The sequence below is a fragment of the Mesoplodon bidens genome (assembly GCF_964165515.1).
Source record: "Mesoplodon bidens genome assembly, chromosome: 16".
Classification (NCBI taxonomy): Eukaryota; Metazoa; Chordata; class Mammalia; order Artiodactyla; family Ziphiidae; genus Mesoplodon; species Mesoplodon bidens.
The window spans coordinates 49,024,374-49,041,349 of NC_138173.1; the positions used below are offsets into that span (position 1 = coordinate 49,024,374).

Below are 16,976 nucleotides of genomic sequence, written 5' to 3' on the forward strand. Positions count from 1 at the left end.
TTTCATATATTTTATTTTCTAATATTACTGCATTTTATATATTAAAATAAAATTAATATGAAAAAGTGCCAACAGAATAAATTGTACAGGAATTTAAGTTAATCATCATTTCTGTCACTTTAAGAATATCACTGTTGTTTCATATATTTTATTTTCTAATATTATTCCATTTTACATATGAAAATAAAATTAATAGGAGAATACCAACAGAATAAATTGTGTAAGAATTTGTTTTGATTTAATCAACATTTTTATCATTTTAAGAATATCAGTGAGATCATTTCCATCAAGCAAAAGCATACATACTTTTTAGTGCATCAGATTGTTCTAATTTAAAAAATAAGTTTGTGAAAAAGTTAACTTTTAAATGTATTGTTTGGTTCAGCTAGATAAAAAATTTCATGTTTAGAAAGTAAAAGTTAAAAAGGCATTTCTAAAAATAATGGTAACCTTTTCAATGAAGCAGATAAATTCACATACACATGCACACCAATGAAACATTATACTTTTTTTTTGTACTATTTTTTTAATTAAAATTTTGGCACCCAGGAATTTTTCTTAATTACTTTTGGCAAATTTTATGTTTACCATGAAAAAATAATCTCACATATTTTAAATAGCACAGATAAAAAGTAAGCTAGCTGGCTCATTTTTTGCCCTTGAACAGAAAAATTAAAGTTTCCATGCAACTTACCTCTTTTTACCAGCATTGTGGAGTTGATCATTCAATACCTGTCCTTCCTCATGTAGTAGATGAGAAAAATGTCTGCTTATAAAAAAACTTTTTCTGCATTGGACATGCCATTGTTATTAGATGGAGCATCTTTTGCCTATTCTAAAATCCTAAATTAAAGCTTTAGACACCTTTTTAAGGTATAAGGTTTTATTCCTCTCAAAATGCTAAAGTTTTTGAGGGTTGGTTGCCATTCTGTATTAATATGTTGTTGCTGTTTACTTCTTTAGATTACTACAAGGGAAGATATAAATTCAAAGCAGGTTACTCCAGTGAAAGCAGACCTGGAATCTGAATCTTTTCGACCAAACCTAAGTGATCCCAGTGAACTCTTACTGCCAGATCAAATTGAAAAGGTATGACATACCCACCACATATGTGCATTTCTGAGTACGTGCCATGAGAATAAAATAGCCTGTTTTCAGTTGTTTTGAAAACTGAAGAAGCAGGGCTGTTGTTCCTAGTCTTAGTCTTCAATGCAGAGAAAGTAAACAAAATATAGCAACTACTGTAATAGAAGATATTAGGAGATTTGGGTAAGCAGACATTAAAATAAATTACAGTAGCAACTTAGGTGAGACAATATAATGGCCAGTATTTAATTTCTTATTGTGTGCCAGTCACTTACTTTATATGGGCAATCTAATGTAGTTGTTGCAGCCCCTGTAGGAGTTGGATGCTCTTATTGTCACATTTTGTAAGTGAAGAAACTTGGGTGCAGAGAGGTTATGTAAATGTTCAAAGCCATACAGTTACAACATATTGAAGCTTGATTTCTAATTCTGATAGTCTGCCTCTGGATTTGAGAGGTTATTAATAATCAAGCTAACAGTTCATCACATATTTGTGTTAATTTGATACAGAGGATGCAAACAATAAGTAATCCATGTTTCTTGCCTCTATTCTAATCTGTATATTGTTTGGTATGACTGTTTCTTTTCCTAATGAACAATTAATATTTCATACTGAGAAATGTACAGTTATTCTTCAAGCATCTCAGTATCTTTGACAATGATATTTTCTACTGTTATTTTTGTAAGCTGCATTTTATAAAGTACTATTAAATTCCAACTGGATTAGTATCATACAGATTAACAATAAGCAACTATTGAGTATGTGTTAACAATTTATTTTTCAAAGCTTACCAAGCATCTTCCACCAAGAACAATTGGCTATCCATGGACTCTTGTTTATGGTACTGGGAAGCATGGTACAAGCTTGAAGACCCTTTATCGAACAATGACAGGTTTAGACACTCCAGTGCTGATGGTGATTAAAGACAGTGATGGGCAGGTATGAAAAATAACAACCTTACCTTTTAAGAGATGGTAGTAACAGTAATGTTAGCATATTCTTTTGATAAAAATTTTCATTAGTACATTTTATTAAGCTTCACTGGTAATTATTGAGTGCTTTTGATATGCAAGGCAATGCTGAGTCCTACAGAGGTATAGATATGAGCATGAATAATTAAACAGTTCCTGCCTTCAAAGGAATTATAATCTGGTAGAAGAGAATACTAAAGTATGCGAGTATCTCTAAAGCCAAGCAAAATATGCCTAGTATAGTTAGAATCTATAAAAAGTAAAAGATTGTTCATTCTATCTGAGGGAGATAAGAATGAGGTTCAGGGAAATAGTGGAAATTGACAGTCTTGAAATGTGGGTAAATTTTACAAAGTTAAAGATAATTGTGAGAGATAGCTTCTAGATGGCAGAGGAGTAAGACGTTGAGATCACCTTCCTCCCCACAAATACATCTACATGAGGAACAGCTCCTACAGAACACCTACTGAACTCTGGCAGAAGATCTCAGACTTCCCAAAAGGCAAGAAACTCCCCACGTACCTGGGTGGGGCAAAAGAGAAAAAAAAAAAAACATAGACAAAAGAATAGGGACGGGTGAAGGAGGAAAAGTTTCCACACACTAGGAAGCCCCTTCACTGGCAGATATGGCAAGTGGGTGGGGGGAAGCTTCAGAGACACAGAGGAGAGCACAGCAACAGGGGTGCGGAGGGCACAGCGGAGAGATTCCCACACAGATCATTGCTGCCGACCAGCACTCACCAGCCTGAGAGGCTTGTCTGCTCACCGGCCAGGGCAGGTGGGGGCTGGGAGCTGAGGCTCTGGCTTCACAGGTCAGACCCCAGACAGAGGACTGGGGTTCGCTGCGTGAACACAGCCTGAAGGGGACTAGTGCGCCACAGCTAGCCGGGAGGGAGTCTGGAAAAAGTCTGGACCTGCCTAAGAGGCAAGAGACCATTGTTTCGGGGTGCACAAGGAGAGGGGATTCAGAACACCGCCTAAACGAGCTCCAGAGACAGGCACGAGACGCAGCTATCAACGCGGACCACAGAGACGGGTATGAAATGCTAAGGCTGCTGCTGCAGCCACCAAGAAGCCTGTGTGCAAGCACAGGTCACTATCCACACCTCCCCTCCTGAGAGCCTATGCAGCCCACCACTACCAGGGTCCCATGATCCAGGGACAACTTCCCCAGGAGAACGCACAGCGTGCCTCAGGCTGTTGCAACATCATGCTGGCCTCTGCCGCCGCAGGCTCACCCCACATTCCGAACCCCACCCTCCCCCCCTGGCCTGAGTGAGCCAGAGCCCCCTAATCAGCTGCTACTTTAACCCCATCCTGTCTGGGTGGGGAACAGATGCCTTCAGGCAACCTACACGCAGAGGCGGAGCCGTATCCAAAGCTGAACCCCAGGAGCTGTGCGAACAAAGAAGAGAAAGGGAAATCTCTCCATGCAGCCTCAGGAGCAGTGGATTAAATCTCCACAGTCAAATTGATACACCCTGCATCTGTGGAATACCTGAATAGGCAATGAATCATTCCAAAATTGACGAGGTGGACTTTGGGAGCAACTGTAGACTCAGGGTTGGATTTCTGCATGTAATTTGTTTCTGGTTTTATGTTTACCTTAGTTTAGTATTTAGAGCTTATTATCATTGGTAGATTTGTTTATTGATTTGGTGCTCTCTTCCTTTTCTTTTATATATATATTTTTTTCTTTTCTCCTTTCGTGAGTGTGTATGTATTTGCTTCTTTGTGTTATTTTGTCTGTATAGCTTTGATTTTACCATTTGACCTAGGGTTCTGACTTCTTTTCGCTTTGTTTTGGTTTTTTTTTAGTATAGTTTTTAGCACTTGTTATCATTGGTGGATTCGTTTTTTGGTTTGGTTGCTCTCTTTTTTTTAATTTTTAATTTTTTTTAATATATTTTTTATTTTAATAACTTTATTTTAATCTTTCTTTCTTTCCTTCCTTCCTTCCTTTCTTTTCTTTCTTTCTTTTCTTTCTTTTTTTTTCTCCCTTTTCTTCTGAGCCATGTGGCTAACAGGGTCTTGGTGCTCCTGCCAAGTGTCAGGCCTGAGCCTCTGAGGTTAGAGAGCTGAGTTCAGGCCATTGGTCCACCAGAGACCTCCCGGCCCCACATAATATCAAACGGCGAAAGGTCTCCCAGAGATCTCCATCTCAGCGCAAAGACCCAGCTCCACTCAATGACCACCAGGCTACAGTGCTGGACACCCTATGCCAAACAACTAGCAAGACAGGAACACAACCCCAGCCATTAGCAGAGAGGCTGCCTAAAATAACAAGTTTACAGACAGCCCAAAACACACCACCGGATGCGGTCCTGCCCACCAGAAAGACAAGATGCAGCCTCATCCACAAGAACACAGGCATTAGTCCCCTTCACCAGGAAGCCTGCAAAACCCACTGAACCAACCTCACCCACTGGGGGCAGACACCAAAAATGACAGGAACTATGAACCTGCAGGCTGCGAAAAGGAGACCTCTAACACAGTAAGTTAAGTAAAATGAGAAGACAGAGAAATACACAGCAGATGAAGCAGCAAGGTAAAACCCCACCAGACCAAAGAAATGAAGAGGAAATAGGCAGTCTACCTGAAAAGGAATTCCAAGTAATGATAGTAAAGATGATCCAAAATCTTGGAAATAGAATGGAGAAAATACAAGAAACGTTTAACAAGGACCCAGAAGAACTAAAGAGCAAACAAACAATAATGAACAAAACAGTAAATGGAATTAAAAATTCTCTAGAAGGAATCAATAGCAGAATAACTGAGGCAGAAGAACGGAGAAGTGACCTGGAAGATAAAACAGAGGAAATAACTACCACAGAGCAGAATAAAAAAAAAAGAAAAGAATTGAGGACAGTGTCAAAGACCTTTGAGACAATATTAAGTGCACCAACTTTTGAATTATAGGGGTCCCAGAAGAAGAAGAGGAGGAAAAAAGGGGCTGAGAAGATATTTAAACAGATTATACTTGAAAACTTCCCTAATATAGGAAAGGAAATAGGTCCAGGAAGCGCAGAGAGTCCCATACAGGATAAAACCAAGGAGAAACACGCCAAGACACGTATTAATCAAACTATCAAAAATTAAGTACAAAGAAAAATATTGAAAGCAGCAAGGGAAAAGCAACAAATAACATACAAGGGAATCCCCATAAGGTTAACAGCTGATCTTTCAGCAGAAACTCTGCAAGCCAGAAGGGAGTGGCAGGACATATTTAAAGTGATGAAAGGGAAAAATCTACAACCAAGATTACTCTACCCAGCAAGGATCTCATTCAGATTCGATGGACAAATTAAAACCTTTACAGACAAGCAAAAGCTAAGAGAATTCAGCACCGCCAAACCAGCTTTACAACAAATGCTAAAGGAACTTCTCTAGGCAGGAAACACAAGAGAAGGAAAACACCTACAATAACAGACCCAAAACAATTAAGGAAATGGTAATAGGAACATACATATCGATAACTACCTTAAATGTAAGTGGATTAAATGCTCCAGCCAAAAGACATAGACTGGCTAAACAGATACAAAAACAAGACCCGTATATATGCTGTCTACAAGAGACCCACTTCAGACCTAGGGACACATACAGACTGAAAGTGAGGGAATGGAAAAAGATATTCCATGCAAATAGAAATCAAAAGAAAGCTGGAGTAGCAATTCTCATATCAGACAAAATAGACTTTAAAACAAAGACTATGACAAGAGACAAAGAAGGACACTACATAATGATCAAGGGATCAATCCAAGAAGAAGATGTGACAATTGTAAATATTTATGCACCCAACATAGAAGCACCTCAATACATAAGGCAAATATACTAACAGCCATAAAAGGGGAAATCGACAGTAACACAATCATAGTAGGGGACTTCAACACACCACTTTCACCAATGGACAGATCATCCAAAATGAAAATAAATAAGGAAACACAAGCTTTAAATGATACATTAAACAAGATGGACTTAATTGATATTTATAGGACATTCGATCCAAAAACAGCACAATACACTTTCTTCTCAAGTGCTCATGGACATTCTTCAGGATAGATCATATGTTGGGTCACAAATCAAGCCTTGGTAAATTTAAGAAAATTGAAATCGTATCAAGTATCTTTTCCGACCACAACACTATGAAACTAGATATCAATTACAGGAAAAATATCTGTGAGAAATACAAACACATGGAGGCTGAACAGTACACTCTTAAATAACCAAGAGATCACTGAAGAAATCAGAGAGGACATCATAAAATACCTAGAAACAAATGACAATGAAAACACGACGACCCAAAACCTATGGGATGCAGCAAAAGCAGTTCTAAGAGGGAAGTCTATAGCAATACAGTCGTACATCAAGAAACAAGAAACATCTGAAATAAACAACCTAGCCTTACAGCTAAAGCAATTAGAGAAAGAAGAACAAAAAAACCCCTAAAATTAGCAGAAGGAAAGAAATCATAAAGATCAGATCAGAAATAAATGAAAAAGAAATGAAGCAAACAATAGCAAAGATCAATAAAAGTAAAAGCTGGTTATTTGAGAAGATAAACAAAATTGATAAGCCAAAATTGACTAGCCAGACTCATCAAGGAAAAAAGGGAGAAGACCCAAATCAATAGAATTAGAAATTAAAAAGGAGAAGTAACAACTGACACTGCAGGAATACGAAGAATCATGAGAGATTACTACAAGCAGCTATATGCCAATAAAATGGACAACCTGGAAGAAATGGACATATTCTTAGAAAAGCACAACCTCCCGAGACTGAACCAGGAAGAAATAGAAAATATAAACAGACCAATCACAAGCACTGAAATTGAGAATGTGATTAAAAATCTTCCAACAAACAAAAGCCCAGAACCAGATGGCTTCACAGGCAAATTCTATCAACATTTAGAGAAGAGCTAACACCTATCCTTCTCAAACTCTTACAAAATATAGCAGAGGGAGGAACTCTCCCAAACTCAGTCTACGAGGCCACCATCACCCTGATACCAAAACCAGACAAAGATGTCACAAAAAAAACTGCAGAAATATATCACTGATGAACATCGATGCAAAAATCCTCAACGGAATACTAGGAAACAGAATCCAACAGCGCATTAAAAGGATCATACACCATGATCAAGTGGGGTTTATCCCAGGAATGCAAGGATTCTTCAATATATGCATCTCAATCAATGTGATAAACCATATTAACACATTGAAGGAGAAAAACCATATGATCATCTCAATAGATGACAAAATTCAGCACCCATGATAAAAACTCTCCAGAAAGTAGGCATAGAGGGAACTTACCTCAACATAATAAAGGCCATATATGACAAACCTACAGCCAATCTTGTTCTCAGTGGTGAAAAACTGAAACCATTTCCACTAAGATCAGGAACAAGACAGGAACAAGACTCTCACCACTGTTATTCAGCATAGTTTTGCAAGTTTTAGCCACAGCAATCAGAGAAGAAAAAGAAGTAAAAGGAATCCAAATTGGAAAAGAAGAAGTAAAGCTGTCACTGTTTGCAGATGACATGATACTATACATAGAGAATCCTGAAGATGCTACCAGAAAACTACTAGAGCTAATCAATGAATTTGGTAAAGTAGCAGGATGCAAAATTAATGCACAGAAGTCTCTGGCATTCCTATACACTAATGGTGAAAAATCTGAAAGAGAAATTAAGGAAGCACTCCCATTTACCATTGCAACAAAAAGAATAAAATACCTAGGAGTAAACCTACCTAATGAGACAAAAGACCTGTATGCAGAACACTGTAAGACACTGATGAGAGAAATTAAAGAAGATACAAATAGATGGAGAGATATACTATGTTCTTGGATTGGAAGAATCAACATTGTGAAAATGACTATACTCCCCAAAGCAATCTACAGATCTATTGCAATCCCTATCAAACTACCAATGGCATTTTTCACAGAACTAGAACAAAAAATGTCACAATTTGTATGGAAACACAAAACACCCCGAATAGCCAAAGCAATCTTGAGAAAGAAAAACAGAGCTGGAGGAATCAGACTCCCTGACTTCAGACTATACTACAGAGCTGCAGTAATCAAGACAGTATGGTAGTGGTAGAAAAACAGAAATATAGGTCAGTGGAACAGGATAGAAAGCCCAGAGATAAACCCACACACACGGTCACCTTATCTTTGATAAAGGAGGCAAGAATATACAATGGAGAAAAGACAGCCTCTTCAGTAAGTGGTGCTGGGAAAACTGGACAGCTACATGTAAAAGAATGAAATTAGAACACTTCCTAACACCATACACAAAAATAAATTCAAAATGGATTGCAGACCTAAATGTAAGGCCATACAGTACAAAACTCTTAGAGGAAAACATAGGCAGAACACTCTATGACATAAATCACAGCAAGATCCTTTTTGACCCACCTCCTAGAGAAATGGAAATAAAAACACAAATGGGACCTAATGAAACTTTTAAAAGCTTTTGCACAGCAAAGGAAAACATACACAAGACGAAAATACAACTCTTATAATGGGAGAAAATATTTTTAAATGAAGCAACTGACAAAGGATTAAAAATTTACAAGCAGCTCATGCAGCTCAATATCAAAAAAACAAACAACCCAATCCAAAAATGGGCAGAAGACCTAAACAGACGTTACTCCAAAGAAGATATACAGATTGCCAACAAACACATGAAAGGATGCTCAACATCACTAATCATTAGAGAAATGCAAATCAAAACTGCAAGGAGGTATCACCTGACACCAGTCAGAATGGCCATCATCAAAAAATCTGTAGACAATAATTGCTGGAGAGGGTTTGGAGAAAAGGGACCCCTCTTGCACTGTTGGTGGGAATGTAAATTGATACAGCCACTATGGAGAACCGTATGGAGGTTCCTTAAAAAACTAAAAATAGAACTACCATACGACCCAGCAATACCACTCCTGGGCATATACCCTGAGAAAACCATAATTCAAAAAGAGACATGTACCAAAATGTTCACTGCAGCTCTGTTTACAGTAGCCAGGTCATGGAAGCAACCTAAATGCCCATCGACAGATGAGTGGATAAAGAAGATGTGGCACATATATACAATGGAATATTACTCAGCCATAAAAAGAAACAAAATTGAGTTATTTGTAGTGAAGTGGAGGGACCTAGAGACTGTCATACAGAGTGAAGTAAGTCAGAAAGAGAAAAACAAATACCGTATGCTAACACATATATATGGAATCTAAAAAAAAAAAAAAGAAAAAATGGTTCTGAAGAACCTAGGGGCAGGACAGGAATAAAGATGCAGACGTAGAGAATGGACTTGAGGACACAGGGAGGGGGAAGGGTAAGCTGGGATGAAGTGAGAGTGGCATGCACATATATACACTACCACATGTAAAATAGATAGCTAGTGGGAAGGAGCCACATAGCACAGGGAGATCAGCTCGGTGCTTTGTGACCACCTAGAGGGGTGGGATAGGGAGGGTGGGAGCGAGGGAGATGCAAGAGGGAGGAGATAGGATATATGTATATGTATAGCTGATTCAATTTGTTATACAGCAGAAACTAACGCCATTGTAAAGCAATTATACTTCAATAAAGATGTTTTTTTAAAAAATAGCAAAAAAATAAATAAAATTTTCAAAATAAATAAAGATAATTGTGTGAGGATGAGACCAAGAACAAAGTCCCAGATAAGGAAGAGAAAGTTTGGTTATTCCTGAAACAGCAAGTTCATAAATGGGTAAAACACGTCTTTGCTATTGTCAGACCTAGTAGCTTCCTTTTGGGAGGTCGAGGTGGTGGTACAGTGTTTCTGGGGGTGCTGGTAGTGTCCTGTTTCTAGGTCTGCATGAAGGTTAAATGGGACTTTGCTTTGTGATGATTCCAAATTGAGCTGTATGATTACATTATATATATATATATATATATATATGTATGTATGTATATATACATACACACCTTACAATAAGAAAAATCTATTTTAAAAATTGAGTCTGGAAGTAGAATATTAGGAGAGATAGTGACTGTAGAGATCATCGAACTCTACTTTGCCATTTCATGACCTGGAACCTTAGACCCACAACATTGAAATGACTTGTCCAGGCCTCTTGTTCATTTATTCATCCTTTTTTTAGGGTATCTACTGTGTGTCGTGTACTGTGTAAAGCCAAGGCATTACAGGACCAAACAATTCAGACTGAAATTCTGTCCTCGTGGAATTTAGTGTCTAATGAAGAGGAAACTGGCAAAGCTTTTTAGTAGTAGAATGTTTACCCATACTGAAGGGTTTTTGCTGTCGTAAGTGCTACAGTACCACAACAGCATGTTGTCCTCACTGTGTGTACATTGTCATGCTGAAATGTGGCTACCACTTTTTTAGATTATCTTTTTGTTACAATAGACATGTTTTTAGATTTCAAAACTAGGAAAAAACTGGTTTTTTCCCACTGAGAAACTGATATGCTTTGTACCTGACAATAATATGAATTGTGTGACAACTGGTCATGTTTCACTTTTTAAGTACAAGTAGACAAGACTATGCTAAATTAAACTTTTTGCATTTTACTTAAACATATATAATGGGGCAGTGCTTACCGAAAGAAATTAATAGTCATGTCATTGAACATGCCTTTTTTATCCTTAGGTTTTTGGTGCATTGGCATCTGAGCCATTTAAAGTAAGTGATGGCTTTTATGGTACTGGAGAGACCTTTGTTTTTACATTCTGTCCACAATTTGAGGTAAGAACAGTTATTCCAGTTATATTCAGTTTGTGAAGAGGTGGCATCTTGAACAGAGCATTCACTTTGGAGTCCTGCATACTTGCATTTGACTCTCAATCTCTGCCTTTTACTAACTGATAACCAAGCACTTTTTTGACCATTGTGAGCTTCAACTTTCCAGTGGTTAGAATGGAGATCATAAAATGTAACAAGGTTGTTTAAAAATTAAATGAGAATCATATATGTGTAATACTTGGTGTGGTACCAGAAAGACATCATGGTCTCAGTAAGGAGTATACATCATTATTACTGTTTTGTTTATTAATTATCATTGTAAAATTTCTAGAAACTTTTAATGACCAAATAAGTTTAATGATGTCAATCTTGAAAACTTAAAAAACAAATTATTTGGGGTTAAATCAAAAGTGATTACCTGATTTCATTTTCTTTATTGTGACTTGACTAAAATTAGATACATTCTAATGCCAATGAGATCTGAAATTTAATACATGAATTTTAGTGAATGTGTAACTCTGTTTAAAGCATTGAGTGCAATCTCAGAGTCTCTGGTACAGTCAGGTTCAACATGTCAGACAGTACCTAAGAGATGAAATTATAACCTTGAAAATTGGAATCAACACAGTTGGTTTTTTAAAAAATTGTCTTTAGGAACAGTTTCTATAATGAACAAAATAAGATTTGATAACATAGTAGGAACGAAATCTCCTAACAAATTTGGGTTTAAGTGGCTCACCAGATCAACTAGTGCTTTCCATTCCTTCCATAAAACATATCAACTGATGCCTACAGCTACCTGGAAGCTTGTAGTTGTTACAGATTTTTGAAGTTTCAGTTATACTTGTTTCCAATCCTTTTTTATGATGCTGTTTCTACCTGGTAACTAATAATGTAATTAAATAAATGTTGTATATCTATGAAAAAGTGAGTGCTAAAGTTTATTTTATTGAAAACTATAATGAGTACTTCAGAAAACTTTTATAAAGGTGAGGTGCTAGAAATTGATGTTGTATTAGGTTTAGGTAGAACTTCCATGATAGGTTAAAAATATTTAAGAATGTTAACATCTAGAAGTTTTACCCTTGAATTTCTCAAGTGTTTTTATGTTCACTCCTCTTTAAAGAAATTGAAACTGGAAAGCATAAACACGTGCTATAGGCTTCTGTGAGAATAATGATAGGCAAATTCATACCCAAAGAAAAGACCTTGGCCCTATATCAAAATGTTAAAACATTATCAAATTAATGTATATTTATATTTGATGGTAAAATAAAAGTTAATGACATCTACTCAGTTTTTAACTAATTTTCTACTTTCTTTAACTTTTCTCATTAACCATCAAACTCTTGTAGTCAGAAAAGAGAAATTCACATAGATAGTGATATTTTCATCTACATATTTAAAGCTTTTGTCATTTTTGTAGGTCTTTAAGTGGACAGGAGATAATATGTTTTTTATCAAAGGAGACATGGATTCACTAGCTTTTGGTGGTGGAGGGTAAGTCTCTTGAATATTTGACTGTGAGATTTTGAAAGAAACTTTAAAAATTCATTTGTGGGGCTTCCCTGGTGGCGCAGTGGTTGAGAGTCCGCCTGTTGATGCAGGGGACACGGGTTCGTGCCACGGTCCAGGAGGATCCCACATGCCACGGAGCGGCTGGGCCCGTGAGCCATGGCCGCTGAGCCTGCGCGTCCGGAGCCTGTGCTCCACAACGGGAGAGGCCACAACAGTGAGAGGCCCGTGTATCGCAAAAAAAAAAAAAAATTCATTTGTGTTATTTATAAAATCAGCTATCTTTGGAAAGTTTTGACATTAGAATCCTAATTTATATATTATGACTAAGAAAGTATAATATTTGCAAGAAGGTGCTTGAGTGTAGTATTTGAAACTCTTGGTAGAATATTACTCTCAAAATGCTGTTTAGTTGATTCATCACCCTTTTGATTAACCCTTTTGATTAAAACCCTTCTTTTAAAGTCTAGTGGCTTCTTGATAGTTGAAAGAGAAATACACTAATCCCTTAGAACTTCTCAAATTTTCAAAAAACCATGGTGGTATGTTCTTTCTCTCAATTTATAAAAAAGGTCCAAAATTTTTCATGTTATTCTACCCTGGAGACTACTTGGATTGATACTTTAGACAATAGAAATCTGTTTTCCTGTTAAAAATGTTAGTGACCCACCCCCCAATTTTTCAGGGCTTGTTTTCTTTTTTTTTTTTAACAGTATGAGTAATCAGCAGTTTGATTTGATTCTTTTGGCATAGCAAGCATTGTGAGGAACTTTGTTTTTTGTTCTGGTATTCCAACTTCATTTAGTCTTCATGGTGTTTGCGGGTGGCTTGCTCTACTGCCTCCTAGCCTAGACTTGTCAACTAGCCCTTAGCAAACACGACCTCCTTCATTTGTTATTTCTCTCTATCCTTCAGGATGAGAATAATGTATGCTAAATAATTCCCAAATTTATAGAAGTGTTATTTGTTTCCCACATTTGAGGATATATAATAATAATTCATTCAGGTCACAGAATCTTGTTAGCCTGAATATTCATCATCCTGAGTGATTCTAACAAATTCTCTTACAACTTCTCTGTAGATAGGTGTTTGGAAGACATGATTTCAGTGATTAAAAATTAACCATGGTTATGATAGCCTTCTCTGAAGGACATAACCAGGTAACTAAAAACCATGTTATTTTTAGTTGTTGGAATTAGCTTATAATGTTTATATGTTCCAATTACACCTTTTATATTTGGGGAGAAGGCAGAGTCATTTGGCCCTACTCCAATGGTGGTCTTACATGTGATTCAGTTAGCTCTCCAGGAAAGCCTCACAAGCAAGTGGCTTATAATTTCAAGCTGTTAAGGGTGCCTTCAGTCTTTGAAAGTAATGTACACAATGTCATTAGATATTTGCTGCAACTTAGTGTTAATGATGCAACATGATTCCAGCAAGCTGAACTAACCATTGGGTCAGTTGATAACAAATTAAGACAAGTTTACAGTCTTTGAAGGTGAGTACAGTCTCAGAAAATGGGAGCTATAAGGACTTGATATTCCAGAATTCCAAACAGGAGCCCCAATGAAATCAAAATCATGTGATGGACTGAATATAGGCTTTGGAGTCAGATAGACCTGATTCAAATTCCAGCTTCAACATAAATCACATGTGGGACCTTGAACAACTCAAGTCTAAAGTTTCCTCAGCTGTGAGTTAGAGATTGAACCCTTAACATTAACCACACATTTTATTTTAGATGATAGGGAGTTTTCATGTCTCTAAGAAACTCATGTTAAATATATTAAAACCAAACAGCAAAGAGAAATTCATAATACCAGGCAAAGAATAACAGAGTAGTACCTGCCTCAAAAGCTAATTCTATAATTTTAGAGGGTTCATCTTACTCCTTGATCTATATGTTAAGTGATTTTATAATGGGATATGAACAAAACAAAGTTGCCTTGTGCCACTTTGTGTGGAAAGGAGTAGGGAATGGTTTTGAAAAAAAGATTTTTAGAGTTGTTTAATATTGAAATGTCTCATTAAATTAATATTTTACAACCTCTGCAATTATTCTTTTACACCTTAGGGCATAAGTATTAAAAGATTTTTGTTAGAACTATTTTCTTCTATGTATTACAGGGGAGAATTTGCCCTGTGGCTTGATGGAGATCTCTACCACGGAAGAAGCCATTCTTGTAAAACATTTGGAAATCATACACTTTCTAAGAAGGAAGACTTCTTTATCCAAGACATTGAAATCTGGGCTTTTGAATGAATATAGTGCTCTCTCTCTTAGCAGGATAATGGCCCAAACCTGACATGGACAAACAAGCATTGTTTGGAAAGTTAAGAAGCAATACAATGTAACATGTAACTCATGCTTTAAAAATAGTTCATATCACCATTTCTTACAGCTATAATTTTGGAATTTATTTTTAAAATCATGTTTCTGTCCCAGAGGTCTTTAGGGTTAGACCGTGGCGTGGGTCCCTGCAGTGTAACAGCTTAGGTTTTGTCAGAATTTTGGTAGCATTTTGATCATAGTGACCACCTCATCTATAATCCATGTTTTCTCAGTCTCCTAATAGGATGGTGCTCTTTTGTTGAACCTATTTTGGTTTATTATTTTTTAAACTATATTGATTGTTTTAGTAGAGTAGTCTAACCTGGGATATTGAGGGAATGAAGACTAGGTACTGCTGTATCTGTGAGGTTGGCACAGGTGACTTTTGGACATGCTCAGCTTAGTTATTCTTATAAAGGAAAAAACACATGCCAAAACAATGCATACTTCATAGACCACTGAGTTCTAGTTTTAATTCACAGTACAACATTCTCTTTATTAATTTTGCCTGTATTCTCAATTTCATTTTAATAAAAATGAAATTTGAGGAGAATTCTGATTGTAATAGACCACAGTGCACATGATCTGCAGGTTTGGGCATATGCTTTCATTGTTGAATTATCTGATAAAGAGTTATAAAATGACAAAGGAGAATGAGAACTTGATGATTCTACTGAATTTAATATATCAAGCAAGAAAATCTACTATTTACATATTTGTAGCTTAGCAGGGCATTATCATAACTACAAAAACTAAGAAACAGATGCATATTTCGTCAACATATTGTGTTAGGTATACTGTTTTATAGTTCTGTTGTTTTAGCATTGTTGCACACCAACTCCCAAAATAAGGTTCCTATTCAAAAGAAAAAAAAACAAAAAGCCTTGTGATTTTTTTTGAGTGGTATATGTTATTAATCACCATTAGCATTTGCTGTTATAAAAGGGCAATGATTATAGTAGAATATTGTAACTCAGTAGACTTGTTGAATATGCAAACTTACTGTCAAGTGACCTCAAAAAAACAAAAAAGAAAAGATAAAATATATCAGTAGTTCTTATCCTCTTTTGTAGGAAACCAATAATAAGCCATTGTGGCAATAATTCATCAGTTAATTTCAAAGCTTCGTGTAATGCAAAAAAAATCCTGCCGTTATACATGTGACAGTGACCTTGTGCTGAAATTTCAGCTATTCCAGGTAAACATTGTATATTATCTTGTAAATTAATGTTTAAAGGTAGTTTTGTTCTTATAGAAAGTGTTGATTGTCAGGTTGCTTATAGCACTTTAAATTATTCTAAAAATGAAATTATAAGCCAAATATGTTGGCTTAAGTAGATTTAGTTGTATAGTACTTGGATATATTTAGATCTTTTGAAAGTTTAGATAATTATCTAAAGAAAGCATAATGCTAATGAAAAAGAAAATCTGATAATCTATTTAATATGCTATTGCCGAATATGAATAGAAATACAGGGCATTGTTTCCTTGTTTATGTAAAGCTCTCATTAAAAGTTACTAACAGTGTATAGATTAAATGTTTACAATATAGGGAACTGTAAATAAATATATCAGTTTTTTTCCCCCTTTGGTCTTCCACAGCAGTATTATTGTCTTTGTGGAGTTGACTAATCATAAAAAAATCCTGTATTGGATTTCAATTACAATAAGGTCATAGTGGTGTATACCAAATAAAATTAAATACATAAATATAAATTTGAGTTTGGATTTATTGAATAATCAAGTTATTTTTATATTTAAGAAGTCTGATTAAATGTACTACTGTCTTTTATATGTGAAAAATGGTTCTAGGAGCTATGGTGGTGGTGTGGTGGTGGTAATAGTAATAATGATGGAAGGATGCATTCAGACAGAGGGAACAGCACAGTTTAAAAAATTGGGATGTACTTGGGTACTTGGCACATGAGGAAATGCAAGTCATTTGTTATTTTTAAATTGTGTCCCTGGTTTTCTTGGTGGGGAGTGCATAGCAAGGTAAGACTAATTTCATAAAGAGCTCTGTTGTTGTGCAGTGTCAACAAATTTAGATATTTTTAATCTCATAGGAGCGATTAAGAAAATTTGAGTGCAAGAATGTTATGATCAGATTTCCACTTTAGAAAGATGTCTGTGAAAAGTAGATTAGTAGAGAAACAAATTAGAGACGAGGAGACTAATAAGACTGTTGAAAAGGCCAGAGAGAAAATGTTGAGGTCTGAACAAGAATAGTAGCAATAGTGATAAGAAAGGAGGCATGGATTTGAAAGAGATTTAGGAATTAGGATTAACAAGATATGGTTATTAATTGGATGTCAGAAAGAGTTAAGGATAGCTCTC

General features: G+C 36.1%; 1 protein-coding gene across 9 annotated transcripts in view; it reads left to right on the top strand.

The window, feature by feature from the left end:
• OXR1 (oxidation resistance 1) overlaps positions 1–15,047 on the top strand; it is a 445,571-nt gene extending 430,524 nt beyond the window's left edge. For all 9 annotated transcript variants that reach the window (XM_081258120.1, XM_081258119.1, XM_081258121.1 and 6 more), the window contains 5 exons: positions 964–1,089; positions 1,874–2,026; positions 10,700–10,795; positions 12,219–12,292; positions 14,435–15,047. In XM_081258120.1, the coding sequence (XP_081114246.1) occupies positions 964–1,089; positions 1,874–2,026; positions 10,700–10,795; positions 12,219–12,292; positions 14,435–14,570 (585 nt within the window). In that variant the 3' untranslated portion in view covers positions 14,571–15,047. The remainder of the gene's footprint in view (positions 1–963; positions 1,090–1,873; positions 2,027–10,699; positions 10,796–12,218; positions 12,293–14,434) is intronic.
• The last annotated feature ends 1,929 nt before the right edge of the window (positions 15,048–16,976 follow it).